Source organism: Sebastes umbrosus, chromosome 7 (genome assembly GCF_015220745.1).
Source record: "Sebastes umbrosus isolate fSebUmb1 chromosome 7, fSebUmb1.pri, whole genome shotgun sequence".
Lineage (NCBI taxonomy): Eukaryota > Metazoa > Chordata > Actinopteri > Perciformes > Sebastidae > Sebastes > Sebastes umbrosus.
This window is the reverse complement of record NC_051275.1, coordinates 11,038,468-11,057,876: the sequence shown is the minus strand read 5'-3', so window position 1 is coordinate 11,057,876 and position 19,409 is coordinate 11,038,468. Positions and strand designations below refer to the sequence as shown.

At 42.1% G+C, this 19,409-nt stretch overlaps 1 protein-coding gene and 1 long non-coding RNA gene across 7 annotated transcripts in view; both read left to right on the top strand.

Moving 5' to 3' along the window:
• sgsm2 (small G protein signaling modulator 2) overlaps positions 1–19,409 on the top strand; it is a 71,668-nt gene that overhangs the window by 40,101 nt on the left and 12,158 nt on the right. For 2 of the 6 annotated variants that reach the window (XM_037774409.1, XM_037774413.1), the window contains exons 3-13: positions 2,288–2,456; positions 7,749–7,916; positions 9,985–10,052; positions 10,861–11,009; positions 11,114–11,248; positions 13,064–13,188; positions 13,999–14,066; positions 14,460–14,623; positions 15,016–15,148; positions 15,430–15,564; positions 19,062–19,236. In XM_037774409.1, the coding sequence (XP_037630337.1) occupies positions 2,288–2,456; positions 7,749–7,916; positions 9,985–10,052; positions 10,861–11,009; positions 11,114–11,248; positions 13,064–13,188; positions 13,999–14,066; positions 14,460–14,623; positions 15,016–15,148; positions 15,430–15,564; positions 19,062–19,236 (1,489 nt within the window). Of the gene's footprint in view, positions 1–2,287; positions 2,457–7,748; positions 7,917–9,984; positions 10,053–10,860; positions 11,010–11,113; positions 11,249–13,063; positions 13,189–13,998; positions 14,067–14,459; positions 14,624–15,015; positions 15,149–15,426; positions 15,565–19,061; positions 19,237–19,409 lie in introns of all 6 variants that reach the window. The other 4 variants (XM_037774408.1, XM_037774410.1, XM_037774412.1 and 1 more) reach the window with 2 other exon arrangements.
• LOC119490887 lies at positions 2,470–5,609 on the top strand. Its single transcript, XR_005207501.1, has 2 exons — positions 2,470–5,331; positions 5,376–5,609. It is a non-coding gene; the product is annotated as an uncharacterized LOC119490887 (long non-coding RNA).

Genomic DNA, 19,409 nt, shown 5'->3' with positions numbered 1-19,409 from the left:
CATGTCCTTCTCATAAACTACAAAACTGTTTTCTTTTGCTATTCACATTATTACTTAAATGCAGATTTCCTCAAAGTGTTACTTTTTAATCTCTGTTGTTGTGCCGTCCACTTTTACAACCCACCCTTTTCCTTGCAGATTTCTATCACTACTTTTCTGCTGCTGAGAGACAATTTCCCCACACAGAGATCATTAAAGTTTATATGATCTTATCTTTATCGGTAATGAACGGACAACACAAGTACCTGCAGTGTTAAAGGGCGCTCAGGGAGCAGCTGCACACGGGTTACTACTTCCAACCCTCTAAATATTTAAAGGTGTTGTAGGCGGACGGCAATTGTACCTCGCTTCTGAAAATCACATTTCAGGTGACTGTGTTGCTTCTTATTTAATAAGCAGCCGTCATCTCTCCTCTAGAACAAGAGATGCAGACAAAAGTGTTCACTAATAACATTATCTCCCCACACAAGTCCATTAGCAAAACTCTGAGAAAGCCCCGAGGTGGAATGAAGAGATGATACGCAGCAACATGTTGACACTGTATGCCGTAAAATCACATAACTGTTCTCTTTATGCTCTTGTGCTCAGCTCATTTGTGCATACATTGCACATTTCATACCACACACATTGTCTGTCTACTAATAATCTAACACCTTCTAAACATTTGGTACAGAATAGTGGTCAGCCGATATGGGATTTTCATTGGCTGATGTCCAATATATATTTAATAAATTTAACAAAATTTTTGAGCTTAAATTAACATTTATTTAACATTGTTATTGTCGGCATCGTCTCTGTTTGCTTAAGTAGATCTGCACTCTGTCTTATACTTAACACTAACTTAACTTATTTAAGTTGAGTTTTAGTGTACTTCACAACAGCATTTGTCAGATATTTGTCAGACGCAGATAGCAGCGTCTCCTGGTTTCTGGGAGAGAACGAAAATTTGCAAACTTGCATAAATAAAAAATATATAAACAATTTTAGTTTAGTGTCCTTTCCTGGTGTTGGCTAACTTTGTTCCACAGCAGCCACACCGAGGAGGCTGCTAGCAGATGTGTCTGCAGATAGTTCTTTGTTAATCGGCCTTGTGAGCGCAGGCATGTGTGCTTCTGCAAACCGATGTCAATTATCTCAAAATGGCATTAATCGGCTGAGCAATTAATCTGTCTATCACTAGTTCAGAGGAAGATATTGTAGCTCAACAATGACTGGAGAGTTAATCATTAAATTGACTGTAGACATTTGTATTTTAAGAAGAATCTGCATGCAAAATCTAATGGGCAAATTTCCATGAAATTTACAAACCATTCATGCTCAACAGGATGAACCGTTTCCATTTTGGATACTTCACAAGCTTTCATTTAGTGCCCCTCTCGGGCCAAAATGTCAAGTTTGCACAAAAAATGTCTTCTAACCGAATCGAACTAGCAGACTGAGCACAATCAAGGGCTGGAATCTAGGTGGTCTCCTACGGAAGACCTGAAAACGCACCCCTCCCCTTTTAAGGTTCACTTGAAGTAGAAAAAAAGTCTGTTACTGTACAAGTCCTGTCGCTTGAATCTGTGTGGAACAACTCCTACAAAAGCACAGTAGGTCAATTATCATGAGATACCATGAAGATTTAGATCATTAATAAAGGTACTCAGTGTGTGCCATGGGTAAAATTCCACGCTGTGCATCAAACATTGGAGACTGCAGATGAAATGCATATATTCCTGATGTTGCTGGTATTGAACTGAAAAAGAACGGCATAGATTCTACAAGCAGTTGTCAGTGACATTATGATCAAGAATCAGTCGTAGGCCTGTCGAAGGGAAAGTGAAACTGAACTGGAAGGTTTTGAAAGTTGTCTGAGTGTGAAAAAATTGCTTGCTAGGTCTGCACAGATGGAAATGCATCTATTGACTGATTCCCAAGAACAGCTCTGGGCTGTTGCGTGGCCACACCGGCCCAAAAATACCCTTTCCCATACCCAATCAGTCATTACTACATTAAAGGAACTGCTTGCTTAGTTGAAGCCATTCAGCTGTGCAAGAACTCAGTCAACCAGGTTAAGTGTCTAGAGCTGTAGTGCACACGCTCTTATGGAAGCTCACGAAACCTCGGCTCTGTCTTGATCTTACTGATAAGTTGAGGATGCTCTTCTTCTCATGTCTTTGCTTACGGGCACAGCGAATGTTTCACACTTATTTATTTGAACCAATTATTTATATTGTCTATCATAATAATAATAATAATATCATTATTAATGCTCCCACCAACTCTTGTCCTCCTCTCTCTCCAGCTGCCATCGAGGCCTGCCTGGGACACCTGCTGAAGAGACGGGCAGCTGGTTTTCTCCGCAGTGACAAGATCGCCGCCCTTTTCACCAAAATTGGCAAAGTCTTCGACACGGCTGGCGAGATTTGCCGTAAAGTGCAAGAGCAGCTCCAGCAGCAGGCTGAGCTCACCAGGTTGGTCACACAATCCCCCCACACCCCCTCAATGAGTGAGCGCTCAGTAAATGTTTTGACTGTTTTAAGTTAACATTTAAGTTTCAATTCATCTTTTTTCTGACTGGGAGCGTTCCCACCACTGACCGTACCTGACACCACAATCAGAATTTAATTTGTGCAAATTGAGTGAATCTGCTATCTTAATTAGAGACGAAGAGACACTCTTCTCCAATACAGCCCACTTTGCGGTGAGGATGATAAGACTCATTGTGTAGCTTTCATTATGCACCAGAACTTAAACTAATTAAAATCAGCTACAGTAAATTAACTATCAGAGGCAGTTTTTGAACTGTGGGTGGACACAATAACAGGAACACCTGCAATCCAATAAGGTCTCTCTGTAAAAAATCATATATCTGTGAAAGATTATAGAATAGGACTTTTTTTATTTGCCATATTTAGGTAAAGATAGGTATATATAATATATATATATATATATATATATATATATAAATCTGAAAGTGGTCTACAAAATACAAGTAGACAGATCGGTATTACAGATCAGATCTAAGAGGATGCAACTATTTCTGTGACTTCCTGTTAATTCTTTGAAGGCTGCTGGAAACTGTCCAACTTGACTGTGGGGTTTTTGTTTGATCCAAAAACGCCTGCAATTACTGCTTATCGTCAAAGAGAACAGATGTAACTTTAATATCATTTGCAAACACCTGTAGGCTTTTCCTGCTAAGCCAAGTTCAAAGGTTCTGCTGTGAAAATCATAAATTTGGTTTGTTTTATTGAATCAGAGATTCGTTGTTGTGGTGAGGCAAACAGCCTCACCTTTATCCATGATTTATGTATCCATGGTATTGAATCCAAAATTCTTCCTCACATTACTTCTCAGATGGTTTGGTGTTATAATCTGAATCTGTCAGTTCAGCACAGCTCACTAGTTTTCTTCATTTTGGGTCAGCAGTAGCTTACTTTATCAAAAGGGAAATGAAGAAACGCATTTTACAAACATTGCAAGTTTGAACTTGGACAGATGACGGCAGTGTACCGAGACAATACACCACACATCCTATATGTGGCGAAAATGTTTATACTGTAAATGCACTGAAAATATATTAAAGGAATATTTCACCCCCAAAATGACCAATTGTATATCAATTACTTACCCCGTGTTGCATGTCTCCACGGTGAATGAAGAATCTATAAAAGGAGTAAATCCTTAATGAATTGAAGTAAATAGAGGCCACGCTTAACAACAGCAAAACTTTATCAAAACATATATTTTTGGGATTTGTAAACGGATGTTTTGATATAGTTTTGCTGCTACCTTTGCACACTGTTTTACAGTAACCTTTATTTATTGCCCATTTTAAGTATTTATATACATAGATTTATTTAGGCATAATCAACTGTCTGCCATTCGTTGTACACCAGGTCATTAGCTCCATGTAAAACACACAGCTACAGATCCACACTCACACACATCACCGTTAGACACAATCTCTGGTCGGCTGAATATTTACTAAAGCTGAGCTATCTGTATGCACACTGTGATAAGCCTCTGGACTGTTTCTAGGTGTGTGTGTGTGTATATTATATATGTGCGAGGGGGGGGGGGTTTGGTGTGTATATGTGCTTACCTGTTTGCATATATATTTCTGCGTTTATGTGTGTACACACAGGGTATGATAAACTGCTTTATCTGCAGGCACTTAGGTACTAGCCGAGCTGTTTGCAAGCCCATTAATTGTCCATTAGCCTGAGCCACATGGCTACCACATGTCTCTCTGGGGCTGCAGAGAGAGGTTTACAAATGGAGGAGACAAAGCTTTGGGCAACAAGCACACACACACACACACCATGTACACACCACTGATGCACAAACAATAAAACACAAACAGAATGTGTAGTGAGACGTCGAGGCAACATGGTTGCATTATATGATGTAAATCAGGAGTTAAACGTGCTCGGGTACGCCGGGCACTCGGTTCTCCGTCTTCATATCAGCCACCGTCTCTCGTTCATCTGTCACATCTCATTGGCCTTTATTTCCCCAGACACACAACATTAAAGCCTATTATTGTGTATTGTGATCTGCTTTGCACAAGTCACACCCCTCCACCAGAATGCATGCATGCACACACACACAACGCACACACACACACACACACACACACACACAACGCACACAAACACACATGTTCCCACCCTGCCCCCCTCTCCCTGTCATCCCACCTCAGGGCTCCATCTCTCATTTACCCTGGTTACCATGACAACATGGTTTGCGCCACTGGCAGCGAAAGAAGCAGAGAGCATGATGGGAAACAAGAGACAGAGAGATAGACTATGAGCAGACATCAACAATGGAATAAAGAGTTACTGCTGAAGAGGTTGTGTTTGGACACCCTGCCATGCTGCTCCGTGTCTCTTTGTGATGTATTCTTTTACAACCACTAACTCCTTTTTTAATCTTTTTCTTATGAAGACAGCACAATGCTAAATCACCAACACGCCGCCCTCTTTTTCCTCTCTCCATTCCTCTCCTCCTCTTCCACACTGAGTAAAGAGCAGAGCTAGCATATCATCTGCATTCATCTCCTATCCTGCAGTGCTAGCAGCAGACCTGCTGCGGCAACAGCTCTCATACACATTAGAGGATAATTCTACTTTATTACAACTGGGGTGTTATTTTCATAGTTTTGGCCATCGGTTCTATACAATGATGTGGCGACACATGTGGTTCGCCAGAGAGGCAAATGTTAAAATCACATTAACTGTTATTAACATCCAACATACAGGGTTACGGGACTGACTGTCTCCTAAACAATATGTTCAATGAAACTGCATCGTCAATGACGTTTTTCGAGGGAAGTTCTTCAGTGTGAGTGAAGAAGTCATAAAGCTGCAATTTGTCATAACTGCAAGTTCAAAATAAGCCGTGGAGGAACAACTTTAAAACATCTGGAACCATTAACTTTATCAGAAACTTTAATTCCCATGATCCTTCTAGAGATTCGAGGTCACACCTATTTTTGACGTAAGCCGCGCGGTTCACAGCAACAACAAACAGTGAAAGTGATCTATTTACGGTATAATGACATCATACCAGTAAGATTACTACAGTTTCAATGTCTAGACATCTGTAGAATATGTTACGCACATGAAAATAAGTAAAGATTTATTTTTGAATCAACACTTCCTGCTTTCATTTAAAAATAAAAGCCATCAAGCGTCTTTTCTGTGAAAAGAATTCCTTCATTTTTTAACACAAGTCTTTTATTCTGAAATATTTGTAGAACATATTTGCAGTGTTGTAGAACATGCTGTGACTTGCAGAGCTCCATGAATGGAAATAGTACGGGGTTTTAATGGTGGTTTATCACTATTATTTACAATTTACCACACGTTTCTTAACCTTTCGCTGTCTAAAATGAATATAAATTACGTAAATGAAATAAAATGGCCATTATGAAAGGCAAACTCTAAGTAGAAAGAAAGGGCTGACAGCAGCAGCAGCAGCAGAAACGCAGCTGGTCTGAACACCCGACGCGTGAGCAAATGTAACACATTCTCAAGCCTTATACGAGAACTGAAATTCACATCCTGCAGATTCAGAGGCTTAATAAATCACCCTAACATATTCCTTTGTCAGGTCAAAATGTGATCTGGTTGTAATCATTTCAGTCGGCTACATGTTGACATTTGTTGACATTTCACATTTTTGTAAAGACCAATGACAGAGCAGCATGGAGAAGGAAAGAGACAGCACACTGTAAGAAGTGATGTTTCCATAGAGGAGATGTACACATTAAATGATCTATAATTACAGAGAGATTATACACTTATGTGAACAGATGCTTAGAGGCAATACATCATCACAGAATGAATGAGTAAGTTCATTGTGCTGGTTTCTGAATGATGTATGCACAATGGTGTGATGTTGTGTGTGGAGATTGTTTTGTTTCTTTTTAGAGGAGAATTCACGGTGTCATTTATTCTTATTGAAGCATGAATCTGTTTAATGTTAATGAGTCATTTGTTTCATTTGATTCATGTCAGAGGATGTCACTGCAACACACTGCAGCGTGATTTAGAAAAGGAAGACCCTGTCTCTTTTTCTTTCTGTCCTATCTCTGACATCATCCTGATGCTCCCCCCATCGCCTGGAGTACTGTCACTGCACACACACACACACACACACACACACAGGGGAACTGTAAAAATCGTGACTTAGCACGCACACACAAAAGCTGGGGGGATTGCTAACATCGTGACTGCGGCAGCCGAGCACCCCTCACTACAGACACACACACACACACACACACACACATTCATTAGCTTGTTGAAGTGTGTGTGTGAATGGTTTGGTCTGATTGCTGTAGAAGTGCCAGAGATCAAACTCTGTCCATGACGAAAGTGCTCCTCTCTTCAGGCTGACATCACGCCTCCATATTCATGAAATCCTTCAGCCAGCTGATTCTGACAGAGAATGGCAACTTTTAGTCTGACATGGTTCAGATTTATGGGAAAGCAACCAGTGGCCAGCTCTTATAAAAGACGATAAGTTGCAATGAAATACACTATCTAACATTGTGCTGTTAAATGCTGCCTCCTGATAGTCAAAGACCCAGTTCCTTTTCAATTATTAACCTTCACATTGCTGACACGTACATCATTTAGTTGTGACAAAGCCAGGTTTATGCTCGCCGGCGAAGGCTCCGCACTGTTGCAGCGCTTGGACGTGTTCCTCTGCACGTGCGGGGCTTTTCAGACATGACTGCCACAATAAGATGAAAAGCAAATAACTTGAATTAAGAAGTAAAATAATAGTTTTTAAATGCTTTTAAAGCAGGAGATCCTAGAAATCCACATGTGAGTAAATATTTTGCCAGTTGAATCAGCTGTTTACAGAATATCAACCTTCAACCTTTAACACTTGTCTCCTTTCTTTACAGGGATTGTATAAAGGCGATATAGTATGTCCATGAATAATATAACACTCGTTGACATCCTGCTTCTTCACAGAATATTGTGTTCATATGCCCTGTGGCGTTTCGGAGAATACAGCACGTTGAGCACGCCTTTGTGTGCTTGTAGCTCTCGCTCCATCTGTGGAGGCCAGCACCACGGTGCCTCGCGCCAGTATAAACTAAAGGCTAATTTGCAGCTATAACTTGTTGTATGTTTTGGGTAGACTTATACTCTTATTATACATAATTTGTTTTCTATACAATGAGCTCTTCTCTGTATCAGTGGTTGTTAATAGTATTGACCTGTGACCTGCTTCGTGCCCTGCAGGAGAACCCAGAGTGTGAGCCATGAGCCTCTGAGGAGACAGGGATCCTCCACCACCAGCCGCCCCCCTCAGCCCCTCTCCGCCCAGGCCATCAAACACATCTGGGTCCGAACGGCTCTCTTTGAGAAAGTTCTGGACAAGATAGTGCAGTACATTGTGGACAACTCCAGGTGATTGGTTTCATTCTTCCCTCAGCAGTGACTCACAGCACCCACACCAGGCTCTGTTGTAGCTGAATGACAAACAGGACTTATGAATGACCTATTTAGTGTCCCATTCTTCTCCCATGTTCCCCTCTCTGGTTGCTTTGTTCTGTGCTCACAACCACTGGGTGCTTCAACAAGGTGTCCACTCAGTGAAATGATGATCAAAGCCTCTGACATGAAGTGCGCTGATGGGCTCCACAGACGTATGACAATGTGAATCACACTGTTAAATGGAGAAAAATCCACCTTAAAACTTCAGTAGTGTTGTTAGATGTGGTTTTGTTGTTCTTGTTGATAAACTGGGACATCATGTTCAGACAGCTGTAGTGTAGTTCGTCTGAAGTGATGAAGCACCCATGGTAAATGTGACGTTGTGTGTCAATCCGTCAGAAATAAAGAGCCAGTGTTCAGCGGTCACATAGTAGGAAATAAACCTACCCGCAGCCTGAATTGGGATCTTGTTTAACTAAGTCTGGCTCTCATCGGGTTACCTGCACTGAACCTAACATTAGTGATCCAGGATGAATAATATCATGAAGCTATCAAAACTGAATAAACAATAGGAACAATATCTAAAAATTGAGGTTAAAGCTGGAAATATGCTTTAACCTTAAAATATGTACTGTATATATATTTGTGTATATATATATATATATATATTTGTATATATTTGGGAGCAGTGTAGGTTGCATACTATAAAAATATACTATAATATAGTGATTGAAGTATTGCACTTTTTGTGAGATACATACATAAATGTGTAGAAATATAAACATGCATACACAAACAGGGGTATACATACATATGTATATATACCCATACACGCATGCTCTGTTCACATGCTTCACCACACATATACACGTAAAAACAGATATACATATACAGACACATAAGAATAGGACCTTACAAAAAATGCCATCCTAAAATAATGTGTTTTTAAGACGCGGATACAGATGTAGATGATCGTATCTCTACAGGAAGTGCATTCTAGACGCCGGGAGCCCTGACAGCAAAAGTCTGATCTGGTCACAAACTTGAACCTGGAACAGCAACAAGTAGCTGATCAGGCGATCTCCGACCACGTACAGGCGCATATGGTGTTAAGAGATACATTATGTACTCTGGGGCAAGTCCAAGTTGTGCTCTAAAAGTGAGTAATAAAGTTTTGAAATTGATTCTAAAATGTAGGGGAAGCCAGTGCATTTATGCCAGGATAGATGTAATGTGCTCCCTTTAGTTAATGCCCATTCAAAGCCTGGCAGCAGTTACCCTCTGCTTGGGCAGATTTGCACGTCAAGAAAGCTGTTTGGTCGATCCAACTCCTGTCGGGAGGCTGGTTCAAATCAGTGAAGAAATAAATAACGATTAAACATGCAGCCAGAAGAGGCATGTTTCGGCCTTAAGGCTATAAATATGTGTGGGAGTTCTTATATAGGCCTTTTTAATATGGTATTCAGTAGTTTAGAGTGAGTAGGGAAATTAAATGGATTGTCCATAGATAATTCCTTTATTATCTGTAGTGACATTTTGGTGCTTTTTTTATGTCACATGATGAACAATTAAAAGCAAGAGTGCAAAAGCATCTGCACTGCAGCTTATAATAGTCATTATTTAGGCTGTTAGTGTGGTAAAATACAATGACTTCAGTTTGTTTGTCTCATTTTTAACTCAGAGTGCAGCCGTGTCCCATGGTGTTACCATGGTGATCCACTAGGTTAAAAGTTAACGAGCTTTGTGATACCAGAAAACCTGAGTAAATCCCAAAGATAGCTGGCTAACCTACTAATCTGGCTTTATGATACAGGTCCCATCTGCAATGCAGCCATTAGTTTTGAGTGAAGGATGCTGATTAGGATAATGAACATCTATCATCCAGAGCTGGATCATACCAGTGGAACGATACACACACGGTGCCTTGCTCAAGTTCTCCTCTCCAGCTATCAGTCTGCTGGACTTGAACCAGTCACCTTCCGGTTTCCAAATCATGTCCCTACTGAAGACATCACTTTTTTCTGTGTGTTTATCTCTGCAGTAAATACTATGAGAGGGACGCTCTGATGCATGACTGCGTCTTCGGGCCCATCTTGGCAGCCCTACTGGGTGAGTTCATGTATATCACACTGGGCTTTAACTGCCAAAATTACAAGAGGCCACTAATGGAAAATAAAAAACCACAGTATCCAGAACAAATATTCCTGTATTCATCTCATATCAACCGTTAGATAAACAAATTAGACATAAATGGCCATTGCAGCCACTCTCAGAGCTATTTGTAAGACAGTGTGGCAGCAGGAGATGAAGGCAGAGAACCCAGACACGACAGCTAATACGCAGAGAATCAGAAACAAATGCAGTGAGACAGGAAAAGAAAAGCAGAGAAGACAACATGAACAGTGACATAATAACACTCCATCCACACTGACTGGAGAGGTAACAACAGGTGCAGATGAGGGAATCAGCAACAGGTGTGCAGAGCAGCACAATACAACACACTGAAGACACCTGGTGGACAAATGAGGAACAGCCGGGAAAAAAAATGCACGTTAATGTTCCCATATGTTATATTATATAGAACTACTAATACTATCAAATGTGTGCTGTGCACTAATGCTGAAAGACAGGTTTATGTACTGTTCAGATGTCAATCAATCTGGGACTTTGGAACCCTATACTTACTATTTCAAATTTGAAAATAATATATTTATATATGTAGTTGAATATTGTTACATGTATTTATTCTGTTTTTGTTTTTTGTTGCACCACCTTCTACAGTCTTTTTATGAATTCCCTCCAGCTAAGTAGTAACCTTACAAAAGGTTTCAATTGAGGAATTTCACTGATGAAAGTGGTCAATGGATCTGTTAATAGGTCTGTGTGTCGGTGTGCTGTGTGTGTGCTGTGTTCTCAGTGGGGCCCTGTGCTCTGGAATACAGCAAACTGAAGACGTCAGATCATTTCTGGACTGACCCCTCAGCTAACGAGCTAGTTCAGCGCCACCGGATCCACGGGGCCCACCGAGGCCAAGACACCTCGGGTGGCCGCCGGCCTGCTCTGGGGGTGAGTGGAGGCTGTTTTATATCAGCTACTTCAGTCCTCAGGAGGTGTTGGTGTGTGGTGATGGAGTTGTACAAATTCACTGTTAAAATGGTTTTCTTTTCCAGATCCGCAAGAGGCAATCCAGTGGCAGCATGTCAGACGACAGGTTTGCTGCATCAGCGAGGGAGTATGTGGAGTCTCTTCACCAAAACTCCAGAACACACCTTCTCTACGGCAAAAACAACGTCCTGGTGCAACCGGTACGACTGCACATCCTCAGTTTGTGACCAGCTTTTATACAAAGTACCTGTACCATTTCTGTCTGCCTATCTATTAGAAATAAACATTGGGCTTTAAGTTGGATTTCTACAAATCTACAATTTCATTTAGCAGACGCTTTTATTCCAAAGCGACGTACATCTGAGAGTTCATACAACACAAGCAAGGATCTAGATAGGAGGGAGCAACGTGAGTAACAACAGCTTCAAGACCGATCAGACACAGGTGCCGATAGGCAGTGCACATAGGCAACGCACAGGGTGGATAGAAACAGCAACAACGTCATCATCATCATCATCATCATCAATATCTTAATCAACATCAGCAACATCCTAAATATCATCATTAACATTATCAATGGCATCAGTGTCATTAGGTGCGGAGGTGTTCATGAAAGAGCTGGGTCTTTAGCCTTTTCTTAAAGGTGGAAAGGGACTCTACGGATCAAATGCAGTTCGGTCACTCATTCCACCACCGGGGGACTACAGAGGAGAAGAGTCTAGCTAGTGACTTATGGCCCTGTTGTGATGGGACTACCAGGCGCCTTTCATTGGCCAAGCGTAGTGGGCTGGAGGGAGTGTAGACCTGGATGAGGGAGTTCAGGTAAGAGAGAAGGAGTGTAGACCTGGATGAGGGAGTTCAGGTAGGAGAGAGGGAGTGTAGACCTGGATGAGGGAGTTCAGGTAGGAGAGAGGGAGTGTAGACCTGGATGAGGGAGTTCAGGTAGGAGAGAGGGAGTGTAGACCTGGATGAGGGAGTTCAGGTAGGAGAGAGGGAGTGTAGACCTGGATGAGGGAGTTCAGGTAGGAGAGAGCTGTTTTTGTTGCTATTTTGTAAGCGAGCAACAGGGTTTTGAATTTGATGCGAGCGGCGACTGGGAGCCATTGGAAGTATATGAACAGCGGAGTGACGTGTGCTGTTTTGGGTTGGTTGAAGACCTGCCTTTAATGTGCTCTGTGCTGCCAAGTAGCTTCAACATGTTTGGCCCTGGAAATGTATAATGAGCACATATTTGCCTCCCACAACGCTCAGCCTTTGACAGAGCCATGTGCACTCAGCCATGCAGCACTTGTGGCTGAGTGCACATGCAGATGAATCCTGCACTCACTGCACGCTACATGCTAAATGGTACTGTATATGACTCTACTGTCTGCTTCTCATATCATGAACATAGATTCTGTCTATATAAAATGTAACATATAGAATACATGTACAGTATTCAACAGCGTCTCAGGACTTATCCTGTTTGAATATGACAAAGCTATATTCAGTTATAGTAGACTTCACTCAGAGGCCCTGAAAACCTATTTTCAGTTACCTGAGCTGAGGGGTTATTTGCTTGCGCTGCCATGGAGACACAATTGTCTTTGAAATCTGATCAATTCCTGATGAAGCAAATGAGCTGAGTGTTAAACTCTATCATAAATGAATAACTCAGTAAATATTGTTCTAACTTGAACTTTGAATGTTCTTTATTCGGCCACACATATTAAATGTTTGAGAGAAATACTTTAAGAAATAGTTAAACATGTTGGGAAATGATTGAAATCAGTCTCATTTCAGAGAATGGTATCAATCTTCTCCTAGTTCTTGGAGGAAGATGAGCATAGTTCCCAAAATGTTGAACTAAGATTTGAAAGTGAGTTTTCCCGTGGTTAAACTTCAAATCTCACAGCAGCTGTTTAGATGAAAATGGTTTAATGGAGCCTCGATTTTCTGCTCTCTGTCTTGAGCTCCTTCAGACCTGAAGTCTCATGTTATGTCCTTTCTCCTTCCTCTCTATTCTTCCACGGTAGAAGAAGGACATGGAGGTGTTGCGGGGCTACTTGTCACTCCACCAGGCCGGCGATAACCTCACCCTGAAGTGGACACCCAACCAACTCATCAACGGCACGCTGGGAGACTGTGACCTGGAGAAGAGGTGGCCCAAACACACCCGCTATACATTTATAGATAGTATATAAATGATCTAAACATGCATTTAATGACACTTGCAGTGATTTGAAATGAACAACTGCCTCTGAAGCCTGTTACACCTCACACCAAGATTATAAATTTATAATTTTCAATTAGATTTTATTTTCAATTTCAGTTGAGTTTAGTTGTAGTTAGTTTTCAGAGTGTGTTTGCTAGTTTTAGTTTAGTTTGCGTTTGTTTTTGTTAGGTTTAATGTCTCAGAAGTATGTAGCTATATATAGCCTACATACAAACTACATGGTTGGAGAAGTGTGTAGGAACAGTCATGTTTAAATCTGTGATCCTCCTCACTACCACACTCATCATCCCGACCCCAGTTGGTTAACATCAGACCTGCGATCAACAGCTTGGTGGTTAAATGGCATTTAATCTACTCCAGTATTTAAATCATCTTCTTGTTATTTAATTCTACAAGACTAGACTGCATGTGATAAACAACAGGGACTCATTGTGAAGCTGTTGCAGCACAGCACCATCTCCTGGAACGTCAAGTCCCTTCAGTCTCTGTGGTTCAAAGTCTCCAGAGTTGATGGAAATTCATGCTGCCTCCTTTTTCCTGTAGTGAGATATTTAGAGCTAAACAACAAAAAGTGAAATGAATTAACATTCAGTTTTATTTCATTTTCCAGGCAATGTTGTTTCAGTTTAGTTTTTCTTAAAGGATATTGTTTTTTAATTTAATTTCAGTTTCCACTGCTTGTTGTGGTTTCAGTCTCAGTGTACGATAATAACCTTGTCTTACCCTCTCTGTCAGTATCTACTGGGACTATGCACTGACTGTCCCTCTACGCCAGATAGTCTGTATCCACTGTCACCAACGCCGTGAGTAGAGCTGCTACTTTCACACAACACCTCCTCATTCAGTCATCCTAGCACACATAGTCAGATCACACTGCATCAGTCACCTTATAGAAAGAGCATTCAGGCATGAAGTGGCATCCTAAGCTGTTGTCATATCAACATATTGAGTGCTTGTTTTGATAAAGTGTTAAGGGGTAGCTCATATCACTATTTTCATGTTAGTGCTGTTATCTTGGTGACAGCTTCGACACCTTTTATTCTGTCTCCTTTTGCATCTCTTACATTTATTTGTATGTGCATGGACTCTTTAGACATTATTTAAAATACAATTTATAACTCAATAATATTAATAAATTTTCTTTTTCTTTTCTTATCTCATTCTTGCATAATATTTTTTTTCCCATCATATTCCAGCTGATTGTGGTGGTACACTGGTTCTGGTCAGTCAGGATGGGATCCAGCGGCCGCCTCTCCACTTCCCCCCAGGTGGTCACCTCCTGGCCTTCCTCTCCTGTCTGGAAACAGGCCTCTTACCGCGGGGTCAGCTAGAGCCCCCCCTCTGGTCCCAGAAAGGCAAGGTGAGTCAGGTTGTTAAAGTTGTATTCACACTTAAACATAGGCCGCGGTCGAAAAGTCAAAAGATTACTTCCTAACGTCTTTTCCTGACAACTTTTCCTTGACCTCGATGGAAAACGTCATGAGGTCAAGGAAAGATGTGAAAGAGAATTCAGAAGGACTTAGGAAAAGACAACCGTGGTGTAAAGTGAATCCGACTGCTCTTCCACTATGTATGGTAGCGTATTTCTACAGCGTATTGCTGCCACACCAGAAAAAAAACCAAATAAAGAGAAAGCCTTTCAGACAGAGGGTGAATACAGGTATATTCAGACAGACAGTATGAGAGAAAGTAAGTAAGAACCTGGAAATGAGTATGATATGTCCCTTTAATAAATCTGTTTGTGTTCTGCAGGGAAAAGTGTTTCCCAAACTGAGGAAGAGGAGCAGTACTGCCAGGCTCATTGACCAGGACGGGAACGGTGAGGAGCGGACGGCCGCTGACTACGTGTTTCGCATCGTCTACCCTGGATACCGCTACGATGCCAGTAAGTCACACTTTTACATCGTCATGCACAAAGCAAGGCAGGAGACAGGCTGCACACAACAAACATGTAATCTTCCTTCAGTGGTTAACACTCATCTCTGTGATCGCTTTTGCCTTTTGAAATTGAAAAATAAGTACTGTGTATCTGCTTGAATTTAGTCTTCCATGATGTGTTTACATAGTTCGGGTGTAGTGTGGCGTCTTTCCCACAATGCTCTTCCCGAGGTCTGTAGGGTGGCCCTGTTCTAACTGTGTTCTCTGTTGTCCCACTGGTGCAAGCAGTCACTATAAACTACCACCACACCACGGGCAGCCGCGCTCCGTCGCTGGACGATGACGAGGAAGAGGAAGATAGGCTCCATGCTATGATCTCAATGATCTGCTCGCGGAACCTCACAGACCCTAATGTCATGAAAGGTTTTTATCACCTTAACACACCCCCCCCACCCCCACGCCTGAGACCTCACCCCGGCTTCAGACGTCCCTCCCCGCATCCCACCCATCATGCCCCCTCAGGCCCTCCTCTCTTGCCCCAACCCCCCCCCCAGCTTTGTCTGCCTGTGTGTGTGCTTCCTGAGGCTGAGCCCAACGGTGTGGAGTAGGCTGGGGTTGAAGGGGACCTTCAGGTTGATCACCACAAAATTGAAAAGCATGTATTATGATTTTTTTTTTTTTTAATTACATAATTATGCATTCATAAATTAGCCATATTTAAAGAGCCATAAAGAAATGCTAACAATGGCAATTACATAACCATTAATAATTGATTAACATTAAATCTGAGACAATAGATACAAAAGAGTCCAATAATAGCTAGGACGATTGGCAGCCTCTTACTTTGTACCTCCAGGTTTAATTTAGTTTAAATAGTCTTGTCTTTAAGTGAAAAAAAAGTTCCGTCCGGTTTGTTTGTCCTCTGCCATGATGAAAGTGATCTGTAAGGGACAGGAAGCTGTAGGGTTTCCATCGTGGTCGTACTCATCGCTCCACTAATCAGTATTTAATGGCTCAAAGGACTATGTGGAATGAAAGGAGGTCGCTCTAAGTGACAAACCCGCAGAGAATTAGCACTGAATTAGCAATTAACAGCTCTACAAAGCTTTTTAGACTCTTTTAGCGAACTGATTCGTTTTTTCAGTCACAGCGGTTGGCTTCAAAAAGAGTTCTGATAAGTTAAACTCACTGTATGCACTAAACAGCAGACAGCCGCCTGAAGAGCTAGATACTATGCTCAGGAGTTGGTGGAGACCAAATCAGAGCGTATAGGAAAGATTCACCAGGTGGACACTAACAGGACACCTAATGAATGCTAATGTTGCTGTCTGTCTAATGTGTTTAAAGAGATGTGATGAGGTGAAAGGACGTTGTGTTTTCAGCTAGTTCCTGTGCCCCAAGTGACCAAAAGAATCCTTCCAGCTTTGACAGTATTATTTGATGTTTACAAATGGTACATGTAGCACCTTTTATATACAATATGCAGAATTTCTGCTTGCTATGGTATTCTGCAGCCACGCGCCGTCCCATTTGTATTGTTGTGTGTCCGGGGTAAAGCAGGCTTTAAAGGTGCTCAATACGTAATTCAGAGAATATCTACGGCTGAGCCGGCGGCTTACAGCTAACGGTGTTAACCTGGGGGAACTGGGAACTGGAGGGCGGGCGCTACACTTCCAGGACTGATGGCGGTATCAGCTGTAACTGCCGTGTGAGAGCAGTGCAGAGCGGCGGCCGTGAGCTAGCCAGTGGGGCACGCTCACATGCACTAACATGAACAAAAAAGCTCTGATTCCAACACAATAGTGGTTTGCTGCTATAATACTGCTCTGATGTCGTATAGAGCAACTTTAAGTTCACAACACGTGTCAGCACAGTCTCCAGTGCTGCATGTGTTACTCCAGTGACATAAACTGCAATGTAGACCTTGTGCAATACTTACGTAGTGAATTGTAGGCGAAGCTGCAGGTCCTGAGTGTCAGATGGAGGTGGACAGGAAGAGGAGGAGCGCAAGCAAAAAGAGGAAATCTAAAGGAATGAGCCAGTCTTCATCACTCACTGTCGTGATGCAACAGATGATTTAGGATTATCTCTAGCGCCAAATAAAAGTCAGTTCCAGCCACTGGTAGACAAATCCAAATAGCATTTATTCACCAATATAAAACATTTTCAACTTTTATGTCGGCTGAATTTGCTATAAATGACAGCTGGGCATCGTTATCTAGCACAATAACATCCTGTCTCAAGAAAATGATATTATCAGACATCCAGTTAATGCCACAGCAGCCACTGACACCCTTCCTGCTTAATGTCACTATCTCTCTCTCTGTGTCTCTGGTCTTTCTCCCCACCGCTCAGCGACACAGTGTAATCCACTGGCTTGGCAGAGCTCCTCATGCAAGCCTGTGAAACACACACTGTCAAATGAATAGACTTGTTTTATAGAGAGTGCTGCCAAACACAGTGACTCACGTCTGTCACCCGGTTTCATCACTGTCACACAGATTCAAAGTTCCCCAGGTCTCCTCGTCTAGGTCAAGGCCTTTCTGGCTGCTTTGCATTCTGGGATTTGCAGTGCTGATTGCCTTAGAGTTATGAGAGGGTGTAGCTGTGGAAGCATGACTCAACACTCTTGGGTTTACGCTGTCGTGGCCAAAAATCGCTTTGATAATTTGCTTTTTTTTTTGCACTCCTTTAATTTGACTTAATTCAGTTTCCTTCTTTTTGTCCTTTCATTTCTCTCTTGCAACATGCCTGACAGTTTTTGCATGGGAAATATGATGCACCCATTTCATTGTTTTTTAAAGAACGACTATGTGTTTCTACGTATTTGTGATGAAAATCCTCTCACAGTCCTCCTCTGTTTGTTTTGATTTCTCTCTCTCTTCTCTGACTTCCTCAGTTGTTTCTCCTGTTTGTGCAGTCGTTTGCTGCGATGCTGTTCACTGTAATTCTTCACTAACCCCCCCTCCCCTCCCCATAGCCTCCCCACCCCCACCGCCTTCCACCCCTCTCATTACGGTCCTGTGGGGTTCCGCAGTAGTAGAGACGTGGAGTCTTGTGTGAGCGGGGTTGACTTACTGAGCCCAAAACCAGTTGTTGATCACGTCTAGTCCTAAAGTAAAGAGGGGGGAGGCCAGATGTTGGTCTCGCTCCAGCAATTTTTCTGTTCGCATTTTTCGTTCTTAATATTAATTGTTTTTTGGGGTTATTGAACGACCAAAGCGCAGCTTCATATTTATGACAGGTCATCAGCTCCAACCTGAAGAATTAAGGTGAAGAGCATTTATTTAATGTTGAAGTTTTTATGATTTTTTCCCTCCCCTCTGTGTGCCCTTCTACTGGTGACCATATGTTTTTGTTGTTTATGAGATAATTGTTTTTGGTGTCTCTTGTCTTGTTCTGGCTTTATGCGTCCTGCATGGCCTGAGCGTCAGCCTCGTCTCTGTCTTCTCCTCTTCTATCAGCTCCTTCACTTCCTCTCCTCTTCCTCTGCTACTTCCTCCTGTCTCCTGTTTGAGCTCTGCTGTTTCCTCTGCCTCCCCACTGAATGAACTGATCCAGCATGGCTTCCCTGCATCCTCTCTGCCTGTCTCTCCCACAGCAACCGTTCCTGCTTCCTAAACTGTCCCCCTCCACTTTTGGTTTCCTCTCGACGCTTGGTTTTTCCAGCTCTCACATGTAACATGAGTGTAAATCTTTCATCCATCTGCTCATCTCTTGATGTCATTAATACCAAAGAACAATACATGGAAAGATGTATTTATGGTTGAGCTGAGGGGCCTATGTCATAATATGTACGGCATATAGAACATAGCTAGTGTGAAGTAGACTTTTAAATAACAAAGAGCGTAGTACATGAGAACAGTCTCAGAACACTGAGACCTCTCTCTGTCTTCTCACTTTCCTTCTCTCTGGTTTAGACCACGGGGAGATGATGGAGATGCAGGGTTTCGGAGGCAGCCCGTCGTCGTGGCAACAGGCCGATGGAACCACTCTCGAATCGCTGTGCCTGTCCTGCTCAGCGGCTGGCAGCAACGTGTCGTTCGACTACCCTGCCGGCTGCACCTGCATACACAACCCATCAGACATTCACACGTACGTCCTTAAAATAACCCTTACCTTTAACTGTTAAAGTGTGCTGCAATGCGTCTGGTTTAGAGTTTTACATTTGGATGATAAAGGTAATCAATGCCGTAAAAACAGGTGTCATCAATAACACTAAGAGCATGTGAAGATATTTAGGAAAGCCATCTGTATTGAAGGAATCA